This window comes from Cucurbita pepo, chromosome LG05 (genome assembly GCF_002806865.2).
Source record: "Cucurbita pepo subsp. pepo cultivar mu-cu-16 chromosome LG05, ASM280686v2, whole genome shotgun sequence".
Lineage (NCBI taxonomy): Eukaryota > Viridiplantae > Streptophyta > Magnoliopsida > Cucurbitales > Cucurbitaceae > Cucurbita > Cucurbita pepo.
In genome coordinates, this window is record NC_036642.1 from 10,368,718 (window position 1) to 10,389,409 (window position 20,692).

General features: G+C 36.4%; 5 protein-coding genes and 1 long non-coding RNA gene across 6 annotated transcripts in view; all 6 read left to right on the top strand.

Moving 5' to 3' along the window:
• Window positions 1-1,382, top strand: part of LOC111794677 (putative E3 ubiquitin-protein ligase RING1a) — a 6,372-nt gene extending 4,990 nt beyond the window's left edge. Inside the window, exons 8-10 of the mRNA XM_023676784.1 lie at window positions 601-708; window positions 798-995; window positions 1,081-1,382. Of these exons, the coding sequence (XP_023532552.1) occupies window positions 601-708; window positions 798-995; window positions 1,081-1,113 (339 nt within the window). The 3' untranslated portion in view covers window positions 1,114-1,382. The remainder of the gene's footprint in view (window positions 1-600; window positions 709-797; window positions 996-1,080) is intronic.
• Window positions 1,383-2,441: 1,059 nt separating this feature from the next.
• LOC111794585 (tyrosine aminotransferase-like) lies at window positions 2,442-5,026 on the top strand. Its single transcript, XM_023676633.1, has 7 exons — window positions 2,442-2,899; window positions 3,023-3,368; window positions 3,451-3,669; window positions 3,776-3,835; window positions 3,906-4,061; window positions 4,489-4,582; window positions 4,673-5,026. The coding sequence occupies exons 1-7, from the start codon at window positions 2,631-2,633 to the stop codon at window positions 4,795-4,797; spliced, it is 1,269 nt and encodes a 422-aa protein (XP_023532401.1). The 5' UTR covers window positions 2,442-2,630; the 3' UTR covers window positions 4,798-5,026.
• Window positions 5,027-6,196: 1,170 nt separating this feature from the next.
• On the top strand, window positions 6,197-11,288 carry LOC111795278 (tyrosine aminotransferase-like). The gene is made up of 7 exons (XM_023677593.1): window positions 6,197-6,624; window positions 8,755-9,094; window positions 9,175-9,393; window positions 10,298-10,357; window positions 10,452-10,607; window positions 10,684-10,777; window positions 11,041-11,288. Exons 1-7 carry the CDS (start codon window positions 6,356-6,358, stop codon window positions 11,154-11,156), a joined length of 1,254 nt encoding a protein of 417 aa, XP_023533361.1. The 5' UTR covers window positions 6,197-6,355; the 3' UTR covers window positions 11,157-11,288.
• A 105-nt stretch (window positions 11,289-11,393) lies between these two features.
• LOC111795281 lies at window positions 11,394-12,283 on the top strand. Its single transcript, XR_002815183.1, has 3 exons — window positions 11,394-11,570; window positions 11,647-11,740; window positions 12,004-12,283. It is a non-coding gene; the product is annotated as an uncharacterized LOC111795281 (long non-coding RNA).
• Window positions 12,284-12,773: 490 nt separating this feature from the next.
• On the top strand, window positions 12,774-16,262 carry LOC111795279 (tyrosine aminotransferase-like). Its single transcript, XM_023677594.1, has 7 exons — window positions 12,774-13,190; window positions 14,682-15,021; window positions 15,100-15,318; window positions 15,473-15,532; window positions 15,617-15,772; window positions 15,861-15,954; window positions 16,036-16,262. Exons 1-7 carry the CDS (start codon window positions 12,922-12,924, stop codon window positions 16,149-16,151), a joined length of 1,254 nt encoding a protein of 417 aa, XP_023533362.1. The 5' UTR covers window positions 12,774-12,921; the 3' UTR covers window positions 16,152-16,262.
• Window positions 16,263-16,891: 629 nt separating this feature from the next.
• On the top strand, window positions 16,892-20,167 carry LOC111794734 (tyrosine aminotransferase-like). Its single transcript, XM_023676860.1, has 7 exons — window positions 16,892-17,306; window positions 17,707-18,046; window positions 18,130-18,348; window positions 19,212-19,271; window positions 19,357-19,512; window positions 19,609-19,702; window positions 19,927-20,167. The coding sequence occupies exons 1-7, from the start codon at window positions 17,035-17,037 to the stop codon at window positions 20,067-20,069; spliced, it is 1,284 nt and encodes a 427-aa protein (XP_023532628.1). The 5' UTR covers window positions 16,892-17,034; the 3' UTR covers window positions 20,070-20,167.
• The last annotated feature ends 525 nt before the right edge of the window (window positions 20,168-20,692 follow it).

Genomic DNA, 20,692 nt, shown 5'->3' on the forward strand with positions numbered 1-20,692 from the left:
ATTTTTTTTTTTTTTTTTTTTTTTTTTTTTTTTTTTTTTTTTTTTTTTTTTTTTTTTTTTTTTTTTTGATCTTGAGTTGAGAGCGAGGATCCAAGAATTCTGTCAGTTTCGAACTGTTCAGGGTTGTTGCTCTACAAGAATTAGTCGTCGTATCCTATTGAGACAATCATTGCATTCTGCTTGCAACCGTGCAATACAAATAATTGTCTTCAGGATTACGTTTTGTTAGCGTGTCTCAACTACTAATTGACTTTATCTGTAGTTATTGCAATTTATAATCTTTGTTTTCCATTTGGTTTGCTTCTTGTGTTTCAAAATTATTGTTACATACAGCTTTATGGTTAATTTACACTATAATTGTTTCTAGCCAGTGAAGGTGCAATCACTTCACTAGTGTTACTTAGTTCTTATATACATCAAATTTTCAGCACATTGTCTGTTCTTGCGAGTAGTTCAGTGTTTGTCATACAAAGCCAATCAAGTTCTTTATAATCCTTGGCTTCTCTTTGGACACCTTAACCGCTTGCTGTGCGCCAATGATCCCCGTTCCTCCTGGATCACAATGATCTTCTTCTTATGAAAAATTATTCTTTACTGCAGCTAGATGTCCATATCCTTCTTATTTCAGTGGATACAGAAAATACTCCAAGTTTAAAGCAGCCACATCTCCAATGCCGTCCAAGTTTGACTGTCAAACACTTGCGTGAAGTAAGTGCCGTTATGATGTTTTGCTCAACGATTTCTCCATTGACTGACAACCACCATGCTTTCTCTAATTTCTAATGTATTGAAAACAGTATGTCTCGCGGAAGACACCTCTCCCAGCTGATGATGTTGAATTACTGTTGGTAAAAGATCGTTATGGCACGAGCGATGCTCAATCAACCCCAAGTTCGTCAATCTTCAATCCACTCAAGTATGAGCTACAAATTTTGGGAGGCGAAGAAACATTGGCAGGACTTCAAGCAGATTGCACTTATAGTAGGGCGCACTTGGTGAGTACATTAATTATCTGAACATTATTTTGAAGTTCATTTGCTGGTTGAATGACTGAATTCATCATCCTTAATATGATTTCAGATTCTTGGATATCGTTGGAAGGGGCGGAGTTAAACAAGTAACTTCTAAAACTCATACGCATATCTTATTTTAACTTGTTGTTATTCAAATTTTCATACCTTTTTTAGTTTTAGTGATAGGAACAGTTTTTAGTTATACCTGCTGATACAATATGAGGAAATCTGTAGATATGAATCCTAGAGGGTTTGTTATTACAGCAGCATTACAGTAGCTACATTTTTGAATTCTGGTTGTTGAACGGCATATTGGATGCCAATTTGGTTGAGTGAAATTAATAAACTCAAACTGTTCCTGCCCACAAACCACCCTTTCCTGACTGTCAAAACTCCCTATATCTCCAGCCCTGCTCCTCCCTATAGACCCCGCCAGGCCCCAGTGAGGATCCCATTAGTGATAATTCATCTGATTCAATCAGCTGAACACACACGACTTTGTTCGTACCTTTTGTATTCCCGTTGCATGGAGATATCCATTGTATCTATTTGGCCTCTTAACTTTTGGAAACTTTTAGATTTTTTTTTCTATTTCGTTAGTGGCTAACATAGGTCTTTAAACCTCAATTTTGTATGTAGTAGGTCCTCGACCTATTCAACATTTTAAAGTTATCGAGTTTATGATCATTTTAGATTTAAAATTTGATTCTTGTAATGTCTATTAATTTTTTATTTCTCATCTTTTTTTCTCACTTTTTTTAAGTCTCTTAATCTCATTATTTTGTCTCTTAATTTATATTACTTTCTTTAATTCTCTTTTTTCTTTTCTCTCTTCTTAAATATCATAATTTCAAATAAAAAAGTTGATTTTTTGTCTTTTTGTCTCTCTCTCTCTCTCTCTCTCTCTTTTTTTTTTTTTTAATTTATAAATTTTAAAACTTAAATATAAGAAATTTCATTTGAAAAATAACCCATAAAAAAGAAAGGGTATTTAAAGATTGAAAAGCTCATTGAACTAATACTCCCCCTTATTTGAAGTTCTTTCAAGCAAAAAGAGAAATAAATTCAAATTGATTATTAAATAACTTAAAAAGAAAACTAAAATTTAAGGCATATTATGTATAAAAAAAAAATACTTCATAATAATTAAAATTATTTTAATAATTTGAGTTACTAAAAATTAAATAACTAATTAAAATGATTGTAAGTACTAATCAAACAAAAATATTATTTATTTGTATAAAATCTTGATAAATTATTATAGAACATCGAATATTCCATTTATATACAAGTTAATTACAAGAGTATTAGTAAATTTTTTAAAATTTAAACGTATTTTTTTTTAATAGTTTAAGTATATTAATGAAATTTTAAAAAATTAAAATAATTTTTTTGAATTTAAAAAAGAAAAATTATATCGCAATATTCTTCTGTTCGCTTGTACCATCATCTCCCATTTCTTCTGTTCATCGTTCTTCTTCCAAGCTTCACTTTCACGACGACGTCTGGTAGATTGGAACCTCCCGATCACTTTTCTCAGTCGCCGAAGCTTTCTCTTCATCTTCTCATTCCCCTACGCTGCATTCCGTAGCGGGTATTTCGAATTTGCCAGAGGCCATGGAAAACGCCTCAAGAAAATGGCGTTTCCAAGTCGATTCGGAACCCAATAAGTCCATCAATCTCTCAATCTATGCAGTTCTCGATATGATTAGGCAGAGCCTCGACAAAAATGACCAGAGGATAGTTGTTCCCCTTGGTTATGGCGACCCTTCCATTTTTCCTTGCTATCATACTGATGTAGCCGCTGAAGACGCCATAGCCGATGCTGTTCGCTCTGCAAAGTTCAATTCCTACTCTCCCAGTCTTGGCATGCCCGAAGCCAGAAGGTCTCTCTATTTTAACTGTTTCTAAGTTTGATCCTCACTTTCCTCGTTTTTTTTATTGTTTGAGTTGGATTGTAGAGTGGTGTCGATTAGTTGAATTAATCGACTACGAAATGGTGATTTCAGGGCGGTTGCCGTTCATCTATCTCGTGATCTTCCGTATAGTTTGTCGGCAGATGATGTTTATCTAACAGCTGGGTGTGTACAAGGAATTCAAACCGTATTAACGGCTCTATCTTTCTGTGGCCCAGGCGCCAATGTGTTGCTTCCAAGGCCTGGGTTCCCAATCTATGAGATGCGAGCTGATTTCGCTCATATTGAAACTCGCCATTTCAATCTTCTCCCTGAAAGGAATTGGGAAGTCGACCTCGATGCTGTTGAAGCTCTAGCAGATGAGAGAACTGTTGCGTTGGTCATCATCAATCCAGGAAATCCATGCGGTAGCGTTTACTCTAGAGAACATCTGCAGAAGGTTAGTCTATCCATTTTCTGGCTGATAATTTGATCAAAGAATGAAAAAATAAGTGAAGTTCTTGTGGTTTGTTTCCTTTTAGATTGCAGAAACAGCTAGTAAACTTGGGATTATGGTAATCTCTGATGAAGTTTATGCCAATCTCACTTTTGGCTGTAACCCATTTGTCCCAATGGGAGCATTTTCATCAATTGCTCCTGTTGTTACTCTCGGATCAATATCTAAGAAATGGGTTGTGCCTGGATGGCGATTTGGTTGGATTGTTCTTAATGACCCACATGGGATTCTTCATCAATCTAGGGTCTGATCTCTTTCTTTATCATATTTCTTCATGAGAAAGAATCATAATCTTGTTGCTTGTTGTTGCCTGTTTTCATCTGTTTTTTTCGGCCTTATACTTTGCTTAGATTGTTGAGCGCATCAAGAGCTATATCACTTTCACAATGGTTCCTGCAACATTCATTCAGGTTTGTTACAAGCAATTGAGACGTCAACAAAAACTCCCTTGGTTTGTAATCTGTTATGTACGTTTATCAGGCAGCCATTCCTCAAATTTTAGAGACAACGAAGGATGATTTCTTCTCCAGAATAAACTACATGCTGAGAGAGGCTGTAGATACTTGTTATGAGGGAGTTCAGGAAATCCCCTGCATCACTTGTCCCAAAAAACCAGAAGGCTCCATGTTTATGATAGTAAGACCAAAACCAACATTATTTCTCAACATGTCTTCCATGTCTTTTATGATCAACCACCACATAGTTCCAACTATTGGAAGTCTTCATGTGTTCGTGTTCGTGTTCATGTTCATGTGTTTGTGTTCAATTTTGTATGCGTATTTCCAGCATCTTTGTTAACTGATCATGCCTGTGATCATTTAAGTGTTATTAGGAATCACGAATCTCCATAATGGTATGATATTGTCCACTTTGAGCATAAGCTCTCATAGCTTTGCTTTTGGTTTCTCCAAAACGTCTCATGCCAATGGAGATAGTATTCCTTACTTATAAATCCATGATTTTCCTCTTACTTAGCCAATGTGAGACTATTTGTCTCAATAATCCTCGACACTAAGAACTTTACAGTTTAACAAAACAATTCCATTTACCCTTTTGCTTGCAGGTGAAACTTGATCTGTCTCTTCTGGAAGGCATTGAAGATGATTGTGAGTTCTGTGTTCAGTTGGCTAAAGAGGAATCTGTCATTATTCTTCCTGGTAAGGCTCTACAATGAAACTTCTTCAGTTTTGTTGCAGAAATTTAAGCAAGCATCAGTTTAACTAAAGGTCTTTATATTATAAATTCAGGCGCTGCGGTTGGGTTGAAGAACTGGTTACGAATATCTTTTGCAATTGATATCGAAGCACTTAAAGAAGGCATTCGGAGGCTCAAAGCCTTCTGCCAAAGGCATGGTAGAGGCACTCAAGCTTGATTCAATCACGTAAGATTTGAAATAATACCCAAAACAGAGATGATAGGTTGGTAAATTCTCTAGTAGTACTTCTGTTCTAAAGTTTTTTTCAGCGTTGGTTAATATATTAAATAAGCCAATTTGAACAACTTCCGTTCAACCAAGAGGTCAGAGATTCAAATATGTACTCTTTGCGGGTATGAACATAGATTAGCGGTTTAGACACTCCTAATTCTTCTTTGACTTTGTAGATTTGAGTTTCGTTCTTTATTTGCGATAAAAATATATGAAAACATGGTAGGGAAAATTGATCTAATAAGGTTCTTAAACTTTCAGTTTTGTCGGTAGATCTCGTACTATTCCATCTAAACTTTTTACCATATTTAAGGCCTTAATGGCAAAAATTAATGATATGTACTATTTGACATATATGAACATAGATTAGTTGTTTAGACACTCCTAACTCGACTTTGTAGGTTTGAGTTTTGTTCTTTATTTGCGATAAATATATATGAAAAAAGGTTAAGAAAAATTGATCTAATATGATTCTTAAACTTTCAATGTTAGCATAGTTTGATCGGATAAGATTCTACCTAAAGGTTTGATTGTATTTAAGAACTTAATTGTTAAGTTAACCTTCTTTTTCCTAAATAGATCATGATGCTCATTGAATTTTGTATAATACTCCCTTGTACATTGTCACTATGTAGGGAATGCTCCCATTTGACACGGAGACAGCGTAAACCAATGTCCATATAGACATGTTCACGATCAGTCTTAAGAGTAACTCAAATCCCATATTCATTTCTCGCTTGATTTCGTAGTTTCGTTGGACCTTAAACGAGGTTTGTCTTCGTTAACCGAATATTCAGGTTTGTACGAGCATGTTCAATCGTCTGCGACATAGCCGACTTGCCTCTACACTAGGTCAAGTCATTTAGTTTGACCTTGACATCGCATCTAATCTTGTCATCTTGGTTCCCAATTAACATGACCCATATGTCTTGATGTCATCTCAAGTTAAGGTGTATCATCGGCCATTACAGCTCACTCGGTCATGTCATCGAGAAGGAACTCACATGTCGCTCATAATCTTGGGACATCCTATGAATTCTCGACAAAATATATATTTCTCCAAATATTTTATACAACGACAAAAAGAAAAAGACACATGGACGGTTTTATTTTGTTTTTTTTATAAAAAAAGTTGGGAGAAATTTCATTTATTAGGGATAATGTGAGGATTAAATTAAAAGACCCACTTCCATTTTTGTCACTAGCAACGCACTAGGAACCAATTATTTATTTATTTATTTATTTCAAAATACGACTCTCTTAAATTCTCAGCCGTTGGATTAAGAATTCCAATCAGATCAAATTTGACGCTTAATAACTCCTCCACCGTTCCCACACTTTTCTTGGCCCGATTGAAAACCCCCTTGCAGCTGCTGCCACAAAGCATTTTGTAATCTTGTCTCATCTCCGGCCCCACCATCAACCGGTTCCGTCGTCGTCTCCGCCTGCATTCCTATAAATTCGCATAGATTCCTTCTGAGAGAGAGGAAGAGATAAGAGAGGGATGGAGATGAACGGAAGGCAGCGGTGGAACATCGAGGGGAGCGAGGAGATGAATAAATCGTCGGTTACAGTCCGCGGTAGTCTGAATCAGATCTCTAGGTATCTGAATAGTGAGGATGATCGTCCGGTGATTGGTTTTGGGCATGCGGATCCTTCTGGCTTCCCCAGCTTTCGGACTTCTTCTGCCATTGTTGAAGCCCTAGTTGATGCTGTTCGATCCTGGAAGTTCAACTCGTATCCTTCCACGCAGGGCCTTCTTCCCGCCAGGAGGTAACTCATTCTCTCATTCTCCATTTTACTTGCTATTACCATCCCTTCTGCTTCTCTGTTTCTGTTTTCTCTGTAATTTCTTTCCATTCTAAACCATTACCAGTGTTCATAAGAACATAACAAACTCTAACAAACTTAAACAGTAAAAGTTCTATTGCCTTTTTTATTATTATTATTATTATTATTATTTATATTTGAGTTGAAAATCGAAAATTATTTTCCACACGTGGGTTCACACACTTTTATTTTTTATTTTTAAATAAATATATATTTTTTAACTATTAACCTCCTAACTCTATCATATTGAATTTATTATATTTTACTTATTAATATAATTTCAGTAGCTTTAAATAATTTAAATTATTTCAAATAGACCATTCAACCCAACTGGAATTCAATCAACTCGAAATTTCAAATTATTTCAAAAGATATGTTTAATCTAACCCAATCCATTTATACGCCTCTAAACCCCACCACCTACCTATTTCAATTTTCATTTTTGCAAAATTTTTTATTTTTGATCTATTTGGTTAATTTTTATTTTTTAATACATTTTATTAAAAAAATTTAAACATCTTAATAAGTAAATAAATTAACATAATATAATACTTTGAATTAATTTCTAAAAATTTAAATTTGAATATTACAATATATTGAATTTCAATATTATAATATAATTTTCATCTATATACAAAAAAAAAAATATATATATATATATATATATATATATATATATATATATATATATATATATATAATAAAGTAATTTTATATTTTAATTTTAGTATACATTAAACGGGATAGGAACGGAAATATATATATATATAAAAAGAATAAAGTAATTTTATATTTTAATTTTAGTATATATTAAGCGGGATGGGATAGGAACGGAGATAAATAATATAATATTTTCTCTTAGTTAACTAGAGAAATCTCTCCCCCTAACTCCATATTTTTCATTTGGAGTAAGCATGGATTGGTTAAATAGATGTCCCTAACCTTGTTTTGAGAGAAAAATAACACCCACAAAAAAGAATGGTCCTAGATTGAAGTGTTAATTTTAGGAATGATTCGTGTCCTGTGAAACTTGAGTTCAACTTTTAAGTTGGATTTCATTAAAATACTATTAGTTAATCCCGACACGTCTATTTTTTATTTTAGTCTCGTGGCGTGAATGAGCCATGCTCGATTAGATACTCATCCAGATTCTTCAACCACTTGGGGCTGCCTGCATGCAGTCCTATCGGTATCGTAAACAACAACAAAAAGGCCTCAATTTCATCTTAAACACAGAACAGTAGTAGAAAGAAAACGTGTAAAAATTTGGAATGGGCTTTCCTCGAAATCATGAATAAAGCATCTTTATAATATGCATGGCTTGCAGAACCAGCACGCGTCGAGAGGTCTATTCCATTAACGTTGCAGACAAAGTTCATATCTTTGTCAATGGATTCAGACCTTTCGTTTATGGAAATGATTTCTAATATCTAAACTCGACTATTATGTTGAGAATTGTTGGGAGGGATGTCCTTACGTCGGCTAATTAAGGGTTGATAGTGGGTTTATAAATAAGGAATACATCTTCATTGATATGAGATGAAAACTAAAAGTAAAACCATGAGAGTTTATGCTTAAACCCGACAATATCAAACCATTGTGGAGAGTCGTAATTTCTAATATGGTATCAGAGTCATGCCTTGACTTAGCTGTGTCAATAGAATCCTCAAATGTCGAATAAAAAGTGTACTTTGTTCGAGGGCTCCGGAGAAAAGGAGTCGAAAAGGAGTCAAGGAGACTGATCAAGGGCTCCATAGGCCTCAGGGGAGGCTCCCCTATGGTGTACTTTGTTTAAAGGTAGGATTGTTGGGAGGGGTGTCTTTCATCGATTAATTAAGGGGATGATCATGAGTTTATAAGTAAGGAGTACATCTCCATTGGTATGAGTTCAAAAATAAAGTCACAAGAGTTTATATTCAAATGAACAGATAATATCACACTAGTGTCTCCTAGTGTGGAGAGACGTGGAGAGACTTGATTTCTAAGTTAGTGTTGGAGATCAAGTTTTGTATTTGGAATTGAAGGGCTTTGTTTATGACAAGGGTTGAACATGATATGTTTTGTGAAGAACAGGGCACTGGCAGAGTATTTCTCCAAGAGTCTACCATATCAGTTATCCTCTGATGAAGTATTTGTCACTGCCGGTTGCTTACAAGCCATTGAAATCATAATATCTGTACTAACTCGTCCTGGTGCCAACATCCTGATTCCTAGACCAGCATTCCCACATTATGAAACGAGAGCAATTTTTGGAGGCCTTGAAGTTCGCAATTTTAATCTCATACCACAAAACAACTGGGAGGTTGACCTTGAAGCTGTCAAAGCTCTAGCAGACAACAACACTGTCGCTATAGTTATCATCAATCCCAACAACCCTTGCGGCAGTGTCTACACATCCCAGCATCTCAAAGAGGTAACAACAGCTTATAAGCAATGTTGATTCAGATTATCTGTAGTTCCTTCAAAGCTTGTTCTTGTGGTTGTTGAATTTAGATTGCAGAAACAGCAAGGAAACTTGGGATTTTTGTGATCTCTGATGAAGTTTATGCACACATGGTGTTTGGGAAGAAGCCCTTTGTGCCAATGGGCGAGTTTGGATCCATTGCGCCGGTGCTAACCCTTGGATCTCTATCAAAGAAATGGTCTGTTCCTGGTTGGAGATTGGGTTGGATTTTGACTACTGATCCTAATGGCATCCTGAAAAAACATGGGGTTTGTCAAATTCTCTTCTTTTATATTTTGGTTAGAGTACGGAGCTTGCTGCTTATTTATAACTTAGTCAATGGTTATGCATATAGTAAATGACATGGTCATAATAAAACGCTATATCTAGTTATATATAGTAGATGACTATATATGTGTAAGAATCCCATGTTCATTGGAGAGGAGAACGAAACACCCTTTATAGGGGTGTGGAAACCTTTCCCTAGCAGACTCGTTTTAAGCCTTGAGGGAAAGTCCAAAGAGGACAATGACAATATCTGCTAGCGGTGTGCTTGGACCATTACAAATGGTATCAAAGCTAAACACGGACGATGTGCCAACGAGAAGGCTCTTCCTCGAAGGAGGTAGACATGAGGCGGTGTGCCAACAAGAACGGTGGCCCCTGGATTTTGTGGGGTCCCACATCAATTGGGAAAAGGAATGAGTGTCAGTGTTGCTCTTCCCTGAGGGGGTAGACACGAGGCGGTGTGCCAGATTTTGTGGGGTCCCACATCAATTGGGAAAAGGAATGAGTGTCAGTGTTGCTCTACCCGTTGCTCTTCTCTGAAGGGGTAGACACGAGGCGGTGTGCCAACAAGAACACTGGCTCCTGGATTTTGTGGGGTCCCACATCAATTGAGAAAAGGAATGAGTGTCAATGTTGCTTTTCCCTGAAGGGGTAGACACGAGGCGGTGTGCCAACAAGAACACTGGCCCCTAGATTTAATGGGGTCCCACATTGATTAGAGAAAGGAATGAGTGTCAGCCAGAACGCTGACCCCATTTTTGTATTGTCTCTTTTTGAAATTCTCTCTATTCTATCTATGTGTTCATCTAGATCAAGTGGGCTCCTAACACTTTTTCCCATTAGTCTTCATATTCTTGGATATCACACATATCTTGTTGTTAGCAGATTCTGGAGAGCATTGAGAACTATAAGGAAATTATCCCCCCTCCCGCAACCTGCATCCAGGTGCTCTACGAATGGAGGACTATATATATATATATATTAGAACCTTGACATTATATAACTAACAATCCACGATCTTGTTCATTGTTGTAACCAGGGAGCGGTTCCACAAATTCTAGCGAAAACCAGCGACGAATTTGTTTCAGGTCTTCTTGATTCACTGAAAACAAATGCAGATATTTTATATGAAAAGATCAACAAGATCCCTTGTTTCACTTGCCCAAACAAACCAGAAGGATCAATGCTTGCAATGGTACCACCATTAAAGAACATACAAGAACAGGGCTGTGTCTCATTTTCTTTAATGTTCAAATTTTCATTTGAAACAGGTGAAGCTGAATCTAGAACAACTTGAAGGGATCCGCGACGACGTAGAGTTCTGCAGCAAGGTGGCGAGGGAAGAATCTGTGGTGATTCTCCCAGGTAATCAACGAATTAATACTCATCGCTAATATTAAGGATATTTAGTCATGAATTATAGTTTACCATATATATCATATTTGATATTTTATTATAACCATAGGTATCGTGTTTGCTTTTATTATATGCTCCTTCCATTTATTATTATTTTCATATCACTTCCACCACCATTCACCATTTAGGTGAAGGGGTTTTAGCAAATATTCTCAGTTAACTTCAATTTGAATGGAGTTGAGGTAAGTAATTAAAGACATGAATGGCTATAGGTGTTGCCGTTGGGTTGAAGAATTGGCTGCGCTTCAGCTTTGGGATGGAGCGTTGCGCCATTGAAGATGGCGTGGCAAGGTTGGAAAGCTTCTACCAAAGGCATAAGCTCCATTAGACACAGAATGGCGTGACGTACCTATGTCGAAAGTTTCAAGATAAAAATCTCATGCTCTCTCAATCGTTACTGAAAATCTCTTGTTTTCAAGCTCAGACATGTTAAATGGTGAATGTTTTTTTTTTTGGTGTTGTTTTAGTTTTCAACTAATTTGTTCATAGAAAGTTGTCGTGTGTGTCACTTTTTTTTTTTAAGTTAAATCTCTTCTTCTATAATAAATAATAATNAATCCACGATCTTGTTCATTGTTGTAACCAGGGAGCGGTTCCACAAATTCTAGCGAAAACCAGCGACGAATTTGTTTCAGGTCTTCTTGATTCACTGAAAACAAATGCAGATATTTTATATGAAAAGATCAACAAGATCCCTTGTTTCACTTGCCCAAACAAACCAGAAGGATCAATGCTTGCAATGGTACCACCATTAAAGAACATACAAGAACAGGGCTGTGTCTCATTTTCTTTAATGTTCAAATTTTCATTTGAAACAGGTGAAGCTGAATCTAGAACAACTTGAAGGGATCCGCGACGACGTAGAGTTCTGCAGCAAGGTGGCGAGGGAAGAATCTGTGGTGATTCTCCCAGGTAATCAACGAATTAATACTCATCGCTAATATTAAGGATATTTAGTCATGAATTATAGTTTACCATATATATCATATTTGATATTTTATTATAACCATAGGTATCGTGTTTGCTTTTATTATATGCTCCTTCCATTTATTATTATTTTCATATCACTTCCACCACCATTCACCATTTAGGTGAAGGGGTTTTAGCAAATATTCTCAGTTAACTTCAATTTGAATGGAGTTGAGGTAAGTAATTAAAGACATGAATGGCTATAGGTGTTGCCGTTGGGTTGAAGAATTGGCTGCGCTTCAGCTTTGGGATGGAGCGTTGCGCCATTGAAGATGGCGTGGCAAGGTTGGAAAGCTTCTACCAAAGGCATAAGCTCCATTAGACACAGAATGGCGTGACGTACCTATGTCGAAAGTTTCAAGATAAAAATCTCATGCTCTCTCAATCGTTACTGAAAATCTCTTGTTTTCAAGCTCAGACATGTTAAATGGTGAATGTTTTTTTTTTTGGTGTTGTTTTAGTTTTCAACTAATTTGTTCATAGAAAGTTGTCGTGTGTGTCACTTTTTTTTTTTAAGTTAAATCTCTTCTTCTATAATAAATAATAATAAGGTGATTTATAATTTAATAAAATAATATAAAATTAATATAAAGTAAATGGAATTGTGTCACGTGCATAGGGGAGTGTATACAGGTTTTGATGGAATAATAATGTGGAATAAATTAAATTATAATGAACATCAGAGTGAAATTACCATCATACCCCCACTTCCATTATAATATTCTGGGTCGAAAAAATTATTGAATATGTTTTTTTTTTTTTTTTTTTNTCGCAATTGAAATGTGTTTTCGAGTGCTATTCAGTGTTTCTGAGGTTCGGAAATTATCGATTGAATATTTTTTTTTTTTTTTTTTTTTAATTTCAGTCTTAAATTATGAACCGTTGGATTTAGATCTCAAAATGTGCATGATTTTAGATAATTATTAATTCAAATTTCTCCGCCAATTGGTAGATTTTTTAATCGATGGAAAAAGTTTGTTGCCGCCGTCACCATGCATTTTGTAGTATTCTCTCCGTCCCCACCAACCACCGCTTCCGTCTCATTGCTTGTTTGCATTCCTACAAATTCCATGGTGGAACTCCATTGCGTCCTGAGATTGAGATAGAGATTGAGATAGAGAGCCATGGAGATGAACGAAAGCCAGCACTGGAACATCCACGGGAACGAGGAGCTCAACAAATCCTCCGTTTCAGTCCGTGGTACTCTTAATCTCATCTCTACTTATCTCAATACTGATGATCATCGTCCGGTTATTGCTTTTGGCCGTGCCGATCCTTCTTCCTACCCTAGCTTTCGGACTTCTTCTTCCATTGTTGAAGCCCTTGTTGATGCTGTTCAATCGCGGAACTTCAACTCTTATCCTTCCACGCAGGGCGTTCTTTCTGCTAGGAGGTAATGTAACTCGCTCTCGTCGCTTTTATGTGTGCGAATCAGTATTTCATTTGGCTTTTTAGTTAGTAATTTCTCTGCGGCTTCTGTAGTTGTTACCGTCCCTTGTGATTTTCTGTTTCTGTTTCTGTTTGCTGCAAGATTTCTTTCCGATTATGCGAAGTTTTGCTAAGAAAATGCTGAGAAATGGATCTAAACACCTTGTTTTGTCGACGTAGAAATGCTGGGAGAAAACTATTACACGCAAGCAACAAAGAAACAAAAAGTATTTATTTCCAGACAAGTTTGAGATAGAATGGGAAAACTTCACTGAAAGGGACTATATTCAATTTATGTAACTGTAGGTTCTATTCAAATCTAAAAAAATTACAGAAATCCTTAACTTACCTACAAACTAACACTTGAGCGGGTTTCACTTCTTAGAATTTTCATGCGTGCATCTGAGAATGGAGTTGATCCTCCTAGAGTGGAGATTCTTGTAGCAACTCTTTTATCTTTTTGACAGCATCGAGATGCTCTCTCAATGTTTCGACACTGTTCTTTCGATTCAACTAGCTTTTTTAGCGGTTCTGTTGCCACATAAATCAACAGTAACTTCTTTAGATCTCAAACCCAACCAATACCAAATGATTATGGAACCATAAAAGTAAAACCAGGATTACTTAGTCGACTTCTTTTTTCTCTGTTGGGATTCAAAACATATGACATTTAGATAGGATAAAGCCTCATCAATTTAGCCAAAAAGATACTAAAAAAGACACCAGGAATTCTAGAACGAACTTGTTAAGCTGCTAGCCAAGTGCCTGTAATCTTCCAAGAATAAATTAAGGTTCTGTAAAATAATTTGAAGTAGATTGAAGTCTTAAGTTTATGAATGGCTTGTGTCGGTGAAACTTGAGTTCAACTTAAAAGTTCAATTTCATTAAAAATACTTCTCTTAAATTCGACACGACTATTTTTCTTTTGAAGTGGATATTGCATGAACAAGCCAGCTCGATTAGATACTCAACCAGATTCTTCAACCACTTGGGGCTGCCTGCCTGCAGTCCTATCAGTATCGTAAACAACAACAAAAAGGCCTCAATTTCATCTTAAACAGAGAACAGTAGAAAGAAAACGTGTAAAAATTTGAAATGGGCTTTTCCCAAAATCATGAATAAAGCATCTTTAGGCTAGCAGAACTAGCACGCAAGTGTTGGGTTTGCTTCTATGTTTCCTAGTCTGCGTGCACGCGTCCAGAGCTCTATTCCATTAACGCTGCAGACAAAGTTCATATCTTTATCAATGGCAGTGGACTCACTCTTAAACATGTCTGAAGTCTATACTCCTCGACGCGTGCATTTTTTTATGGGAATGATTACTGATATCTAAGCTCATATGGACTATTAACCCAATGTTTTAGAATTAAGTGCTTGGACATCAAGTTTTTTATGGAGAATGGAAGAGCATTGTTTATGACAAGGCTTAAACTTGATATCTTTTTTGCTAGTTCAGGGCATTGGCAGAGTATTATTCCAGGGGTCTGCCATACCAGTTATCCTCTGATGAAGTATTTATCACTACTGGTTGCACACAAGCCATTGAAGTCATAATATCTGTACTAGCTAGCCCTGGTGCCAACATCCTGCTTCCTAGACCAGCTTACCCGCATTATGAAGCGAGAGCAAACTTTGGACGCCTTGAAGTTCGCAATTTTGATCTCATACCAGAAAAGAGCTGGGAGGTTGACCTTGAAGCTGTCAAAGCTCTAGCAGATAACAATACCGTTGCTATAGTTATTATCAATCCCAACAACCCTTGCGGCAGTGTCTACACATACCAGCATCTCAAAGAGGTAATAGCTTATATGCAATGTTGATTCAGATTAGCTGTAGTTCCTTTTAAAGCTTTTTCTTGTGGTTGTTGAATTTAGATTGCAGAAACAGCAAGGAAACTAGGGATTTTTGTGATCTCTGATGAAGTTTATGCACACATGGTGTTTGGGAAGAAGCCCTTTGTGCCAATGGGCGAGTTTGGATCCATTGCACCGGTGCTAACCCTTGGATCTCTATCAAAGAAATGGTCTGTCCCTGGTTGGAGATTGGGTTGGATTTTAACTACTGATCCTAATGGCATCCTGAAAAAACATGGGGTTTGTTCAAATTCTGTTCTTTTTTTTCATTCGTCTTCTCATGAATCAAAAAGGGTTATGAAGTAAATAAAAGTTATGAACCAAAATAAATGAGAATATGAACCATCAACAGTTATAAACTAACTTAAAACAACACATATCTTGTTCTGAGCAGATTGTGGAGAGCATTCAGAACTATAAGGACATTTCCCCCGATCCCCCAACCTGCATCCAGGTGCTCTACGAATGGAGGACTATATATATTAGAACCTTGACATTATAACTAACAATCCATGATCTTGTTCATTGTTCTAATCAGGGAGCAGTTCCACAAATTCTAGCGAAAACCAGCGACGAATTTGTTTCAGGTCTTCTTGATTTACTGAGAACAAATGGAGATATTTTGTATGAAAAGATCAACGAGATCCCTTGTTTTACCTGCCCAAACAAACCAGAAGGATCAATGCTTTCAATGGTACCGCCATTAAAGAACATACAAGAACAGCGCTCTTATGTCAAGGCTATAATACTGTCTTTAATGTTCAAATTTTCATTTGAAACAGGTGAAGCTGAATCTAGAACAACTTGAAGGCATCACCGACGACGTAGACTTCTGCAGCAAGGTGGCGAAGGAAGAATCTGTGCTCATTCTTCCAGGTAATCAACAAATTAACACCCATTGCTAACTTGAATTTAAATGGAGTTGAGGTAAGTAATTAAAGACATGAATGCCTACAGGTGTTGCCGTTGGGTTGAAGAATTGGCTGCGCTTCAGCTTTGGGATGGAGCGTTGTTCCATTGAAGATGGTGTGGCAAGGTTGAAAAGCTTCTACCTAAGGCATAAGCTCCATTAGACAGACAGTTCTTGCAGAAGTTTCCTTCAACGTTTGAGATGTTTCAGTGACTATAAAATAAATCAGACTACTAGAGGAAAAAAAAAATATAATATATATTAGCTTCTTATATTTTTAATATTTCTTGTTTAAATGTTAGGTTAAAATTAGATTACACTATTATTAATGAATTGATATGAGTATAAGATGGAACCTAAAATTTTAATTTACTGAAAAATGTTGATTATTATTAATGAAGAATAAGATAAAATTACTTTTATTATACACAAATTATTTTCGCTAAAATTAGTTTATCTAAAATTAATTTCAAATATATTCCTAATCATACCCTCACCAAAAGGGCCCACATTTATAGCGTTGTTGCTACTCAAAATACATGACAAATCTGGATGGGTCGAGCACACAATTTACAATTTAGTTTATGTACTTTTAATAAGTTTTCATATTTATATTATTTCTATCGGACATCATTGCCAACCTTATACATTGAATCCAACTCCAGGTGAATTGTCACATGCGTTGACTTATCTCCTAGGCCAGCATGGTGTGACAATCACCCTTTCAACAACGAGACAATAATCGTATAATATGGAAATGAGTGGTATAAGATCAAATCCAATCTCCTCTTGGAAATTTGTGTTGGAAGATCTCTCCTTCAACAACGAGACAATAATTATACAACATCTGTTAAATATGGAGGGAGTGAGTTGTACAAAATCATATCTAATCTTCTCTTTAGAATTTGTGAGATTATCTCCACGAATGCAATCAATATTTAGGAGAATGAGAGACCATTGAGTTACTCACGGCTGCCACCACTATCAGTGTCATCCCCTTCGTCACCAAAAATAAATTGATCTGATTGGAGCTGATAGAGAGCGCCATGGAAATGAACGGCAAGGAGGAGCAATGGAAGTTCAGGGGCAACGAGGAGCTAAACAAGTCGTCCCTTTCAGTGCGTGGAACTCTCAGCCTCCTGAGTAAGCATCTGAATGCCGACGACCCTCGCCCCGTCGTCCCTTTCGGCCTTGCCGACCCCTCCGTCTACCCCTCCTTTCGCACTTCTCCCTCATTTGTCCAACCTCTCGTCGATGCCGTCAACTCCGGCAGTTTCAACTCTTATCCTTCTTCCCATGTCATTCTTCATGCTCGAACGTAAGTAGTTTGTTTGATAACGTTTCTATTTTCTAGATAGGCTAAGTTTGATAGCTATTTCTATGAGCCTCTTATCAATTTTAGTGACATATAAGTGAATACAAAATCTGTGTTGGTCTGTTTGTTAGACTACCGACCTAGAACTTATTTATATTTTATTCGATTGTTACATGTGGAAAATAGTCATATAAACGACTATTCATAATAAAAAGTTATTAGAGATATGATAATGGTAATTTGAAGTATATATATATAGCGGTAAGATAATGCTTTAGAAATTACTTTTTTTGTTCTTTATGTTCGTTGTAGGGGTTGTTGTGCGATCGTAACGCTGTTCAATTCATTTTTAAAAAAAATCTAAACAATAAATAAAAATTTGGGTTAAAATTAAAATTTTCAGGGCATTGGCAGAATATATTTCAAAGAATCTGGCGTACCAATTATCGCCTGAAGATGTTTTTCTCACAATTGGTTGCTCGCAAGCCATTGAAGCCATAATCTCTGTGCTATCTCGCCCTGCTGCTAATATCCTTCTTCCTCGACCCTTCTTCCCGCTCTATAAATCCCGAGCAGATTTTCAGCGCCTTGAAGTTCGCCATTTTGATCTCATTCCTGAGAAGAATTGGGAGGTTGACCTAGAAGCCATTCAAGCTCTTGCCGATCACAATACTGTCGCCATTGTCGTTATCAATCCCAACAATCCCTGTGGGAGCGTTTATACCTACCACCATCTGAAACAGGTAAGAAATGTTCATTGTTTTAGACGTTCACTCGATTTTCTCTGCTGGTGGATGATACATTTTCTTCTGATTAATGGATTTAGATTGCGGAAACTGCGAGGAAACTTGGGGTTTTTGTGATATCCGATGAGGTTTATGCACATATCGCGTTTGGGAAGAAACCGTTTGTTCCTATGGGCGAATTCGGATCCATTGCCCCAGTGCTGACCCTTGGATCTCTATCAAAGAGATGGTCTGTTCCTGGTTGGAGATTGGGTTGGATTGTCATCACTGATCCTCATGGCACTCTGGAAAAACATGGGGTTTGTTCGAATTTTCAAATTCTTTTCTCTTATTCATCTTTCAATGATCTGATATTATATTGAGACGTGTTTGGCACACCTTTCAAGTGTTTTTAGATGCTGTTAAAAAGAAATTTGTAGCGTTTGGTTAAAAATTGATTAGGAGAATTACGGGCACACGCATTCGATTAGTTTAGACTTGTTTATAGTTGAATTGGGACCAAGACAAGAAAATGAACTCTTCTATCAAAGATGTTCGTTCTTCTTTTGTTGAAGCCAGTACACGTCTGATTCGAAACTAAGGTCGTTCTTGACAAGAGTATGATTCTACATCGGAAAGGTACATAGATGATGAACTTTGTAGGATTGTAATACTTTAGTTTCTTTTATATGGAACACGATTCTTCTAGATTTTCAAGTTTTTTTTAAAGTAGATTCTTATGTTTCCTAGTTTTCTACTTATTCCTAGCTAGTAGATATTGTCCTCTTTAGGCTCTTTAGGCTTTCCCTTTCGGGCTTACCTTCAAGGTTTTTAAAACGCGTCTTTCAGAGTTACATAGCGGAACCGGTGCTCATCCAGATACTGTCCTCTTTGGACTTTCCCTTCCGGGCTTTCTCTCAAGGTTTTTGGGTTTTTCCTTATGAGCATCCCCATTACGCGTATGTTAGGAAGAGGTTTTCACACCCTTTATAAGGGTGTTTCGTTCTTCTCCCCAACCGATGTGGGATATCACACTACGCTATAAGTGGTAGTTTTCCTCAAATCGATGAGTGTTTCACTAAAATACTCGTTCCTTTGACGTTGGGGCTGACAATCACTTTGAATGCTTTTAGTTTACACGTTATTCGTTTATTGAGTATCACATCCATCTTGTTCTTGGCAGATTGTGGAAAGCATCAGGAACTATCTGAACATCACCCCCAGCCCACCGACCTTCATTCAGGTGCTCAAATTACACTTTCTTACAGTGAATGAACGCATATTTTCAACCTTGACACATTATACAACTAACAATCCTAGTTATTCAGGCAGCACTTCCACAAATTCTTGCGCAACCCAGCGATGAATTCTTCTCAGATCTTCTTGGTTTGCTGAGAGAAAATGCAAACATTTTGTATGAAAAGATGAATGAAATCCCTTGCTTTACTTGCCCAAACAGACCAGAAGGATCAATGCTTGCAATGGTACCATTATTTAAGCTTAAGAACATACATGAACAGGGCTCTTTCTGTTAATGGGATGCTCTGTTTTCTGATGGGTCAAGTTTTAATTTGAAACAGGTGAAGCTCAATCTAGAACAGCTTGAAGGCATCAGTGATGATTTAGACTTCTGTAACAAGGTGGCTAAGGAAGAATCTGTGCTCATTATCCCAGGTGGGTTACCAACGTAAACAACTTCGATATTAATTAATGTAACATCCTACATCGATTGGGGAGGAGAATGAAACACTTTTTATAAGGACGTGGAAATCTCTCCCAAGTAGATACATTTTAAAAACCTTAAGGAGAAGCCAGGATAATATCTGCTAGTAGTGGTGGGTTTTGGGCGTTACAACAATTAGAGGCGTGGAAGTTATTAATGAAATTACTGGCCACAGGTAGTGCTGTTGGGATGAAGAACTGGCTGCGGTTGAGCTTTGGCATTGAGCGCTGTTCCATTGAAGATGGTGCGGCGAGGTTGAAAGCCTTCTATGAGAGGCATGCAAGACCCAACAACCCTGCTGCTTCCCCCACTTGTTGAATAAGACCTATTTCGGCTCGGGTTGGATAGTCATTCGGTCTCATAACGTTTAAACTTTGTATGTCTATGATGATTCGATTGATGTTTCGTGGGGGCAATAATGTTTGAGGATGCCTATAATATTTAAATATAAAAAAATTAATAATAATAAAATTTCGGGCTCCATAAATTTAAAAAAGTTGATGAAAAATAAGACACAAAGTTTAAAATTTAGGAATTTATCAGTTATTAAAGAAAAATTAAAATTAAATTTAGGTATTGGAGATTCTTATCTGTCAGATATTTTTTAAAATTTATAGAACTTTAAGGGCTAAACTGTAATTTGAGTAAACAATTGCATTCTTATAATTATTACTCGACAGTAAAAAAACATTAAAATTCATAATTATTTCTGTGATTTTATTTTTAAAAATCTTATTTATATGTATATATATAATAAATTTTGGTGGGTTTAATTTAACGGAAATTAATTTCAGAAAAACGAGAATTGACCTAATTTATAAAATTTACATTTATGTAAATGAAATCTAAGTTTAATCCAATTATATTCATAATTCTGACCTTACAAAGAAAATGCTTAAAATTATTCCAATTATAAAAAATGTTACCGTTGGCGCCGTTTC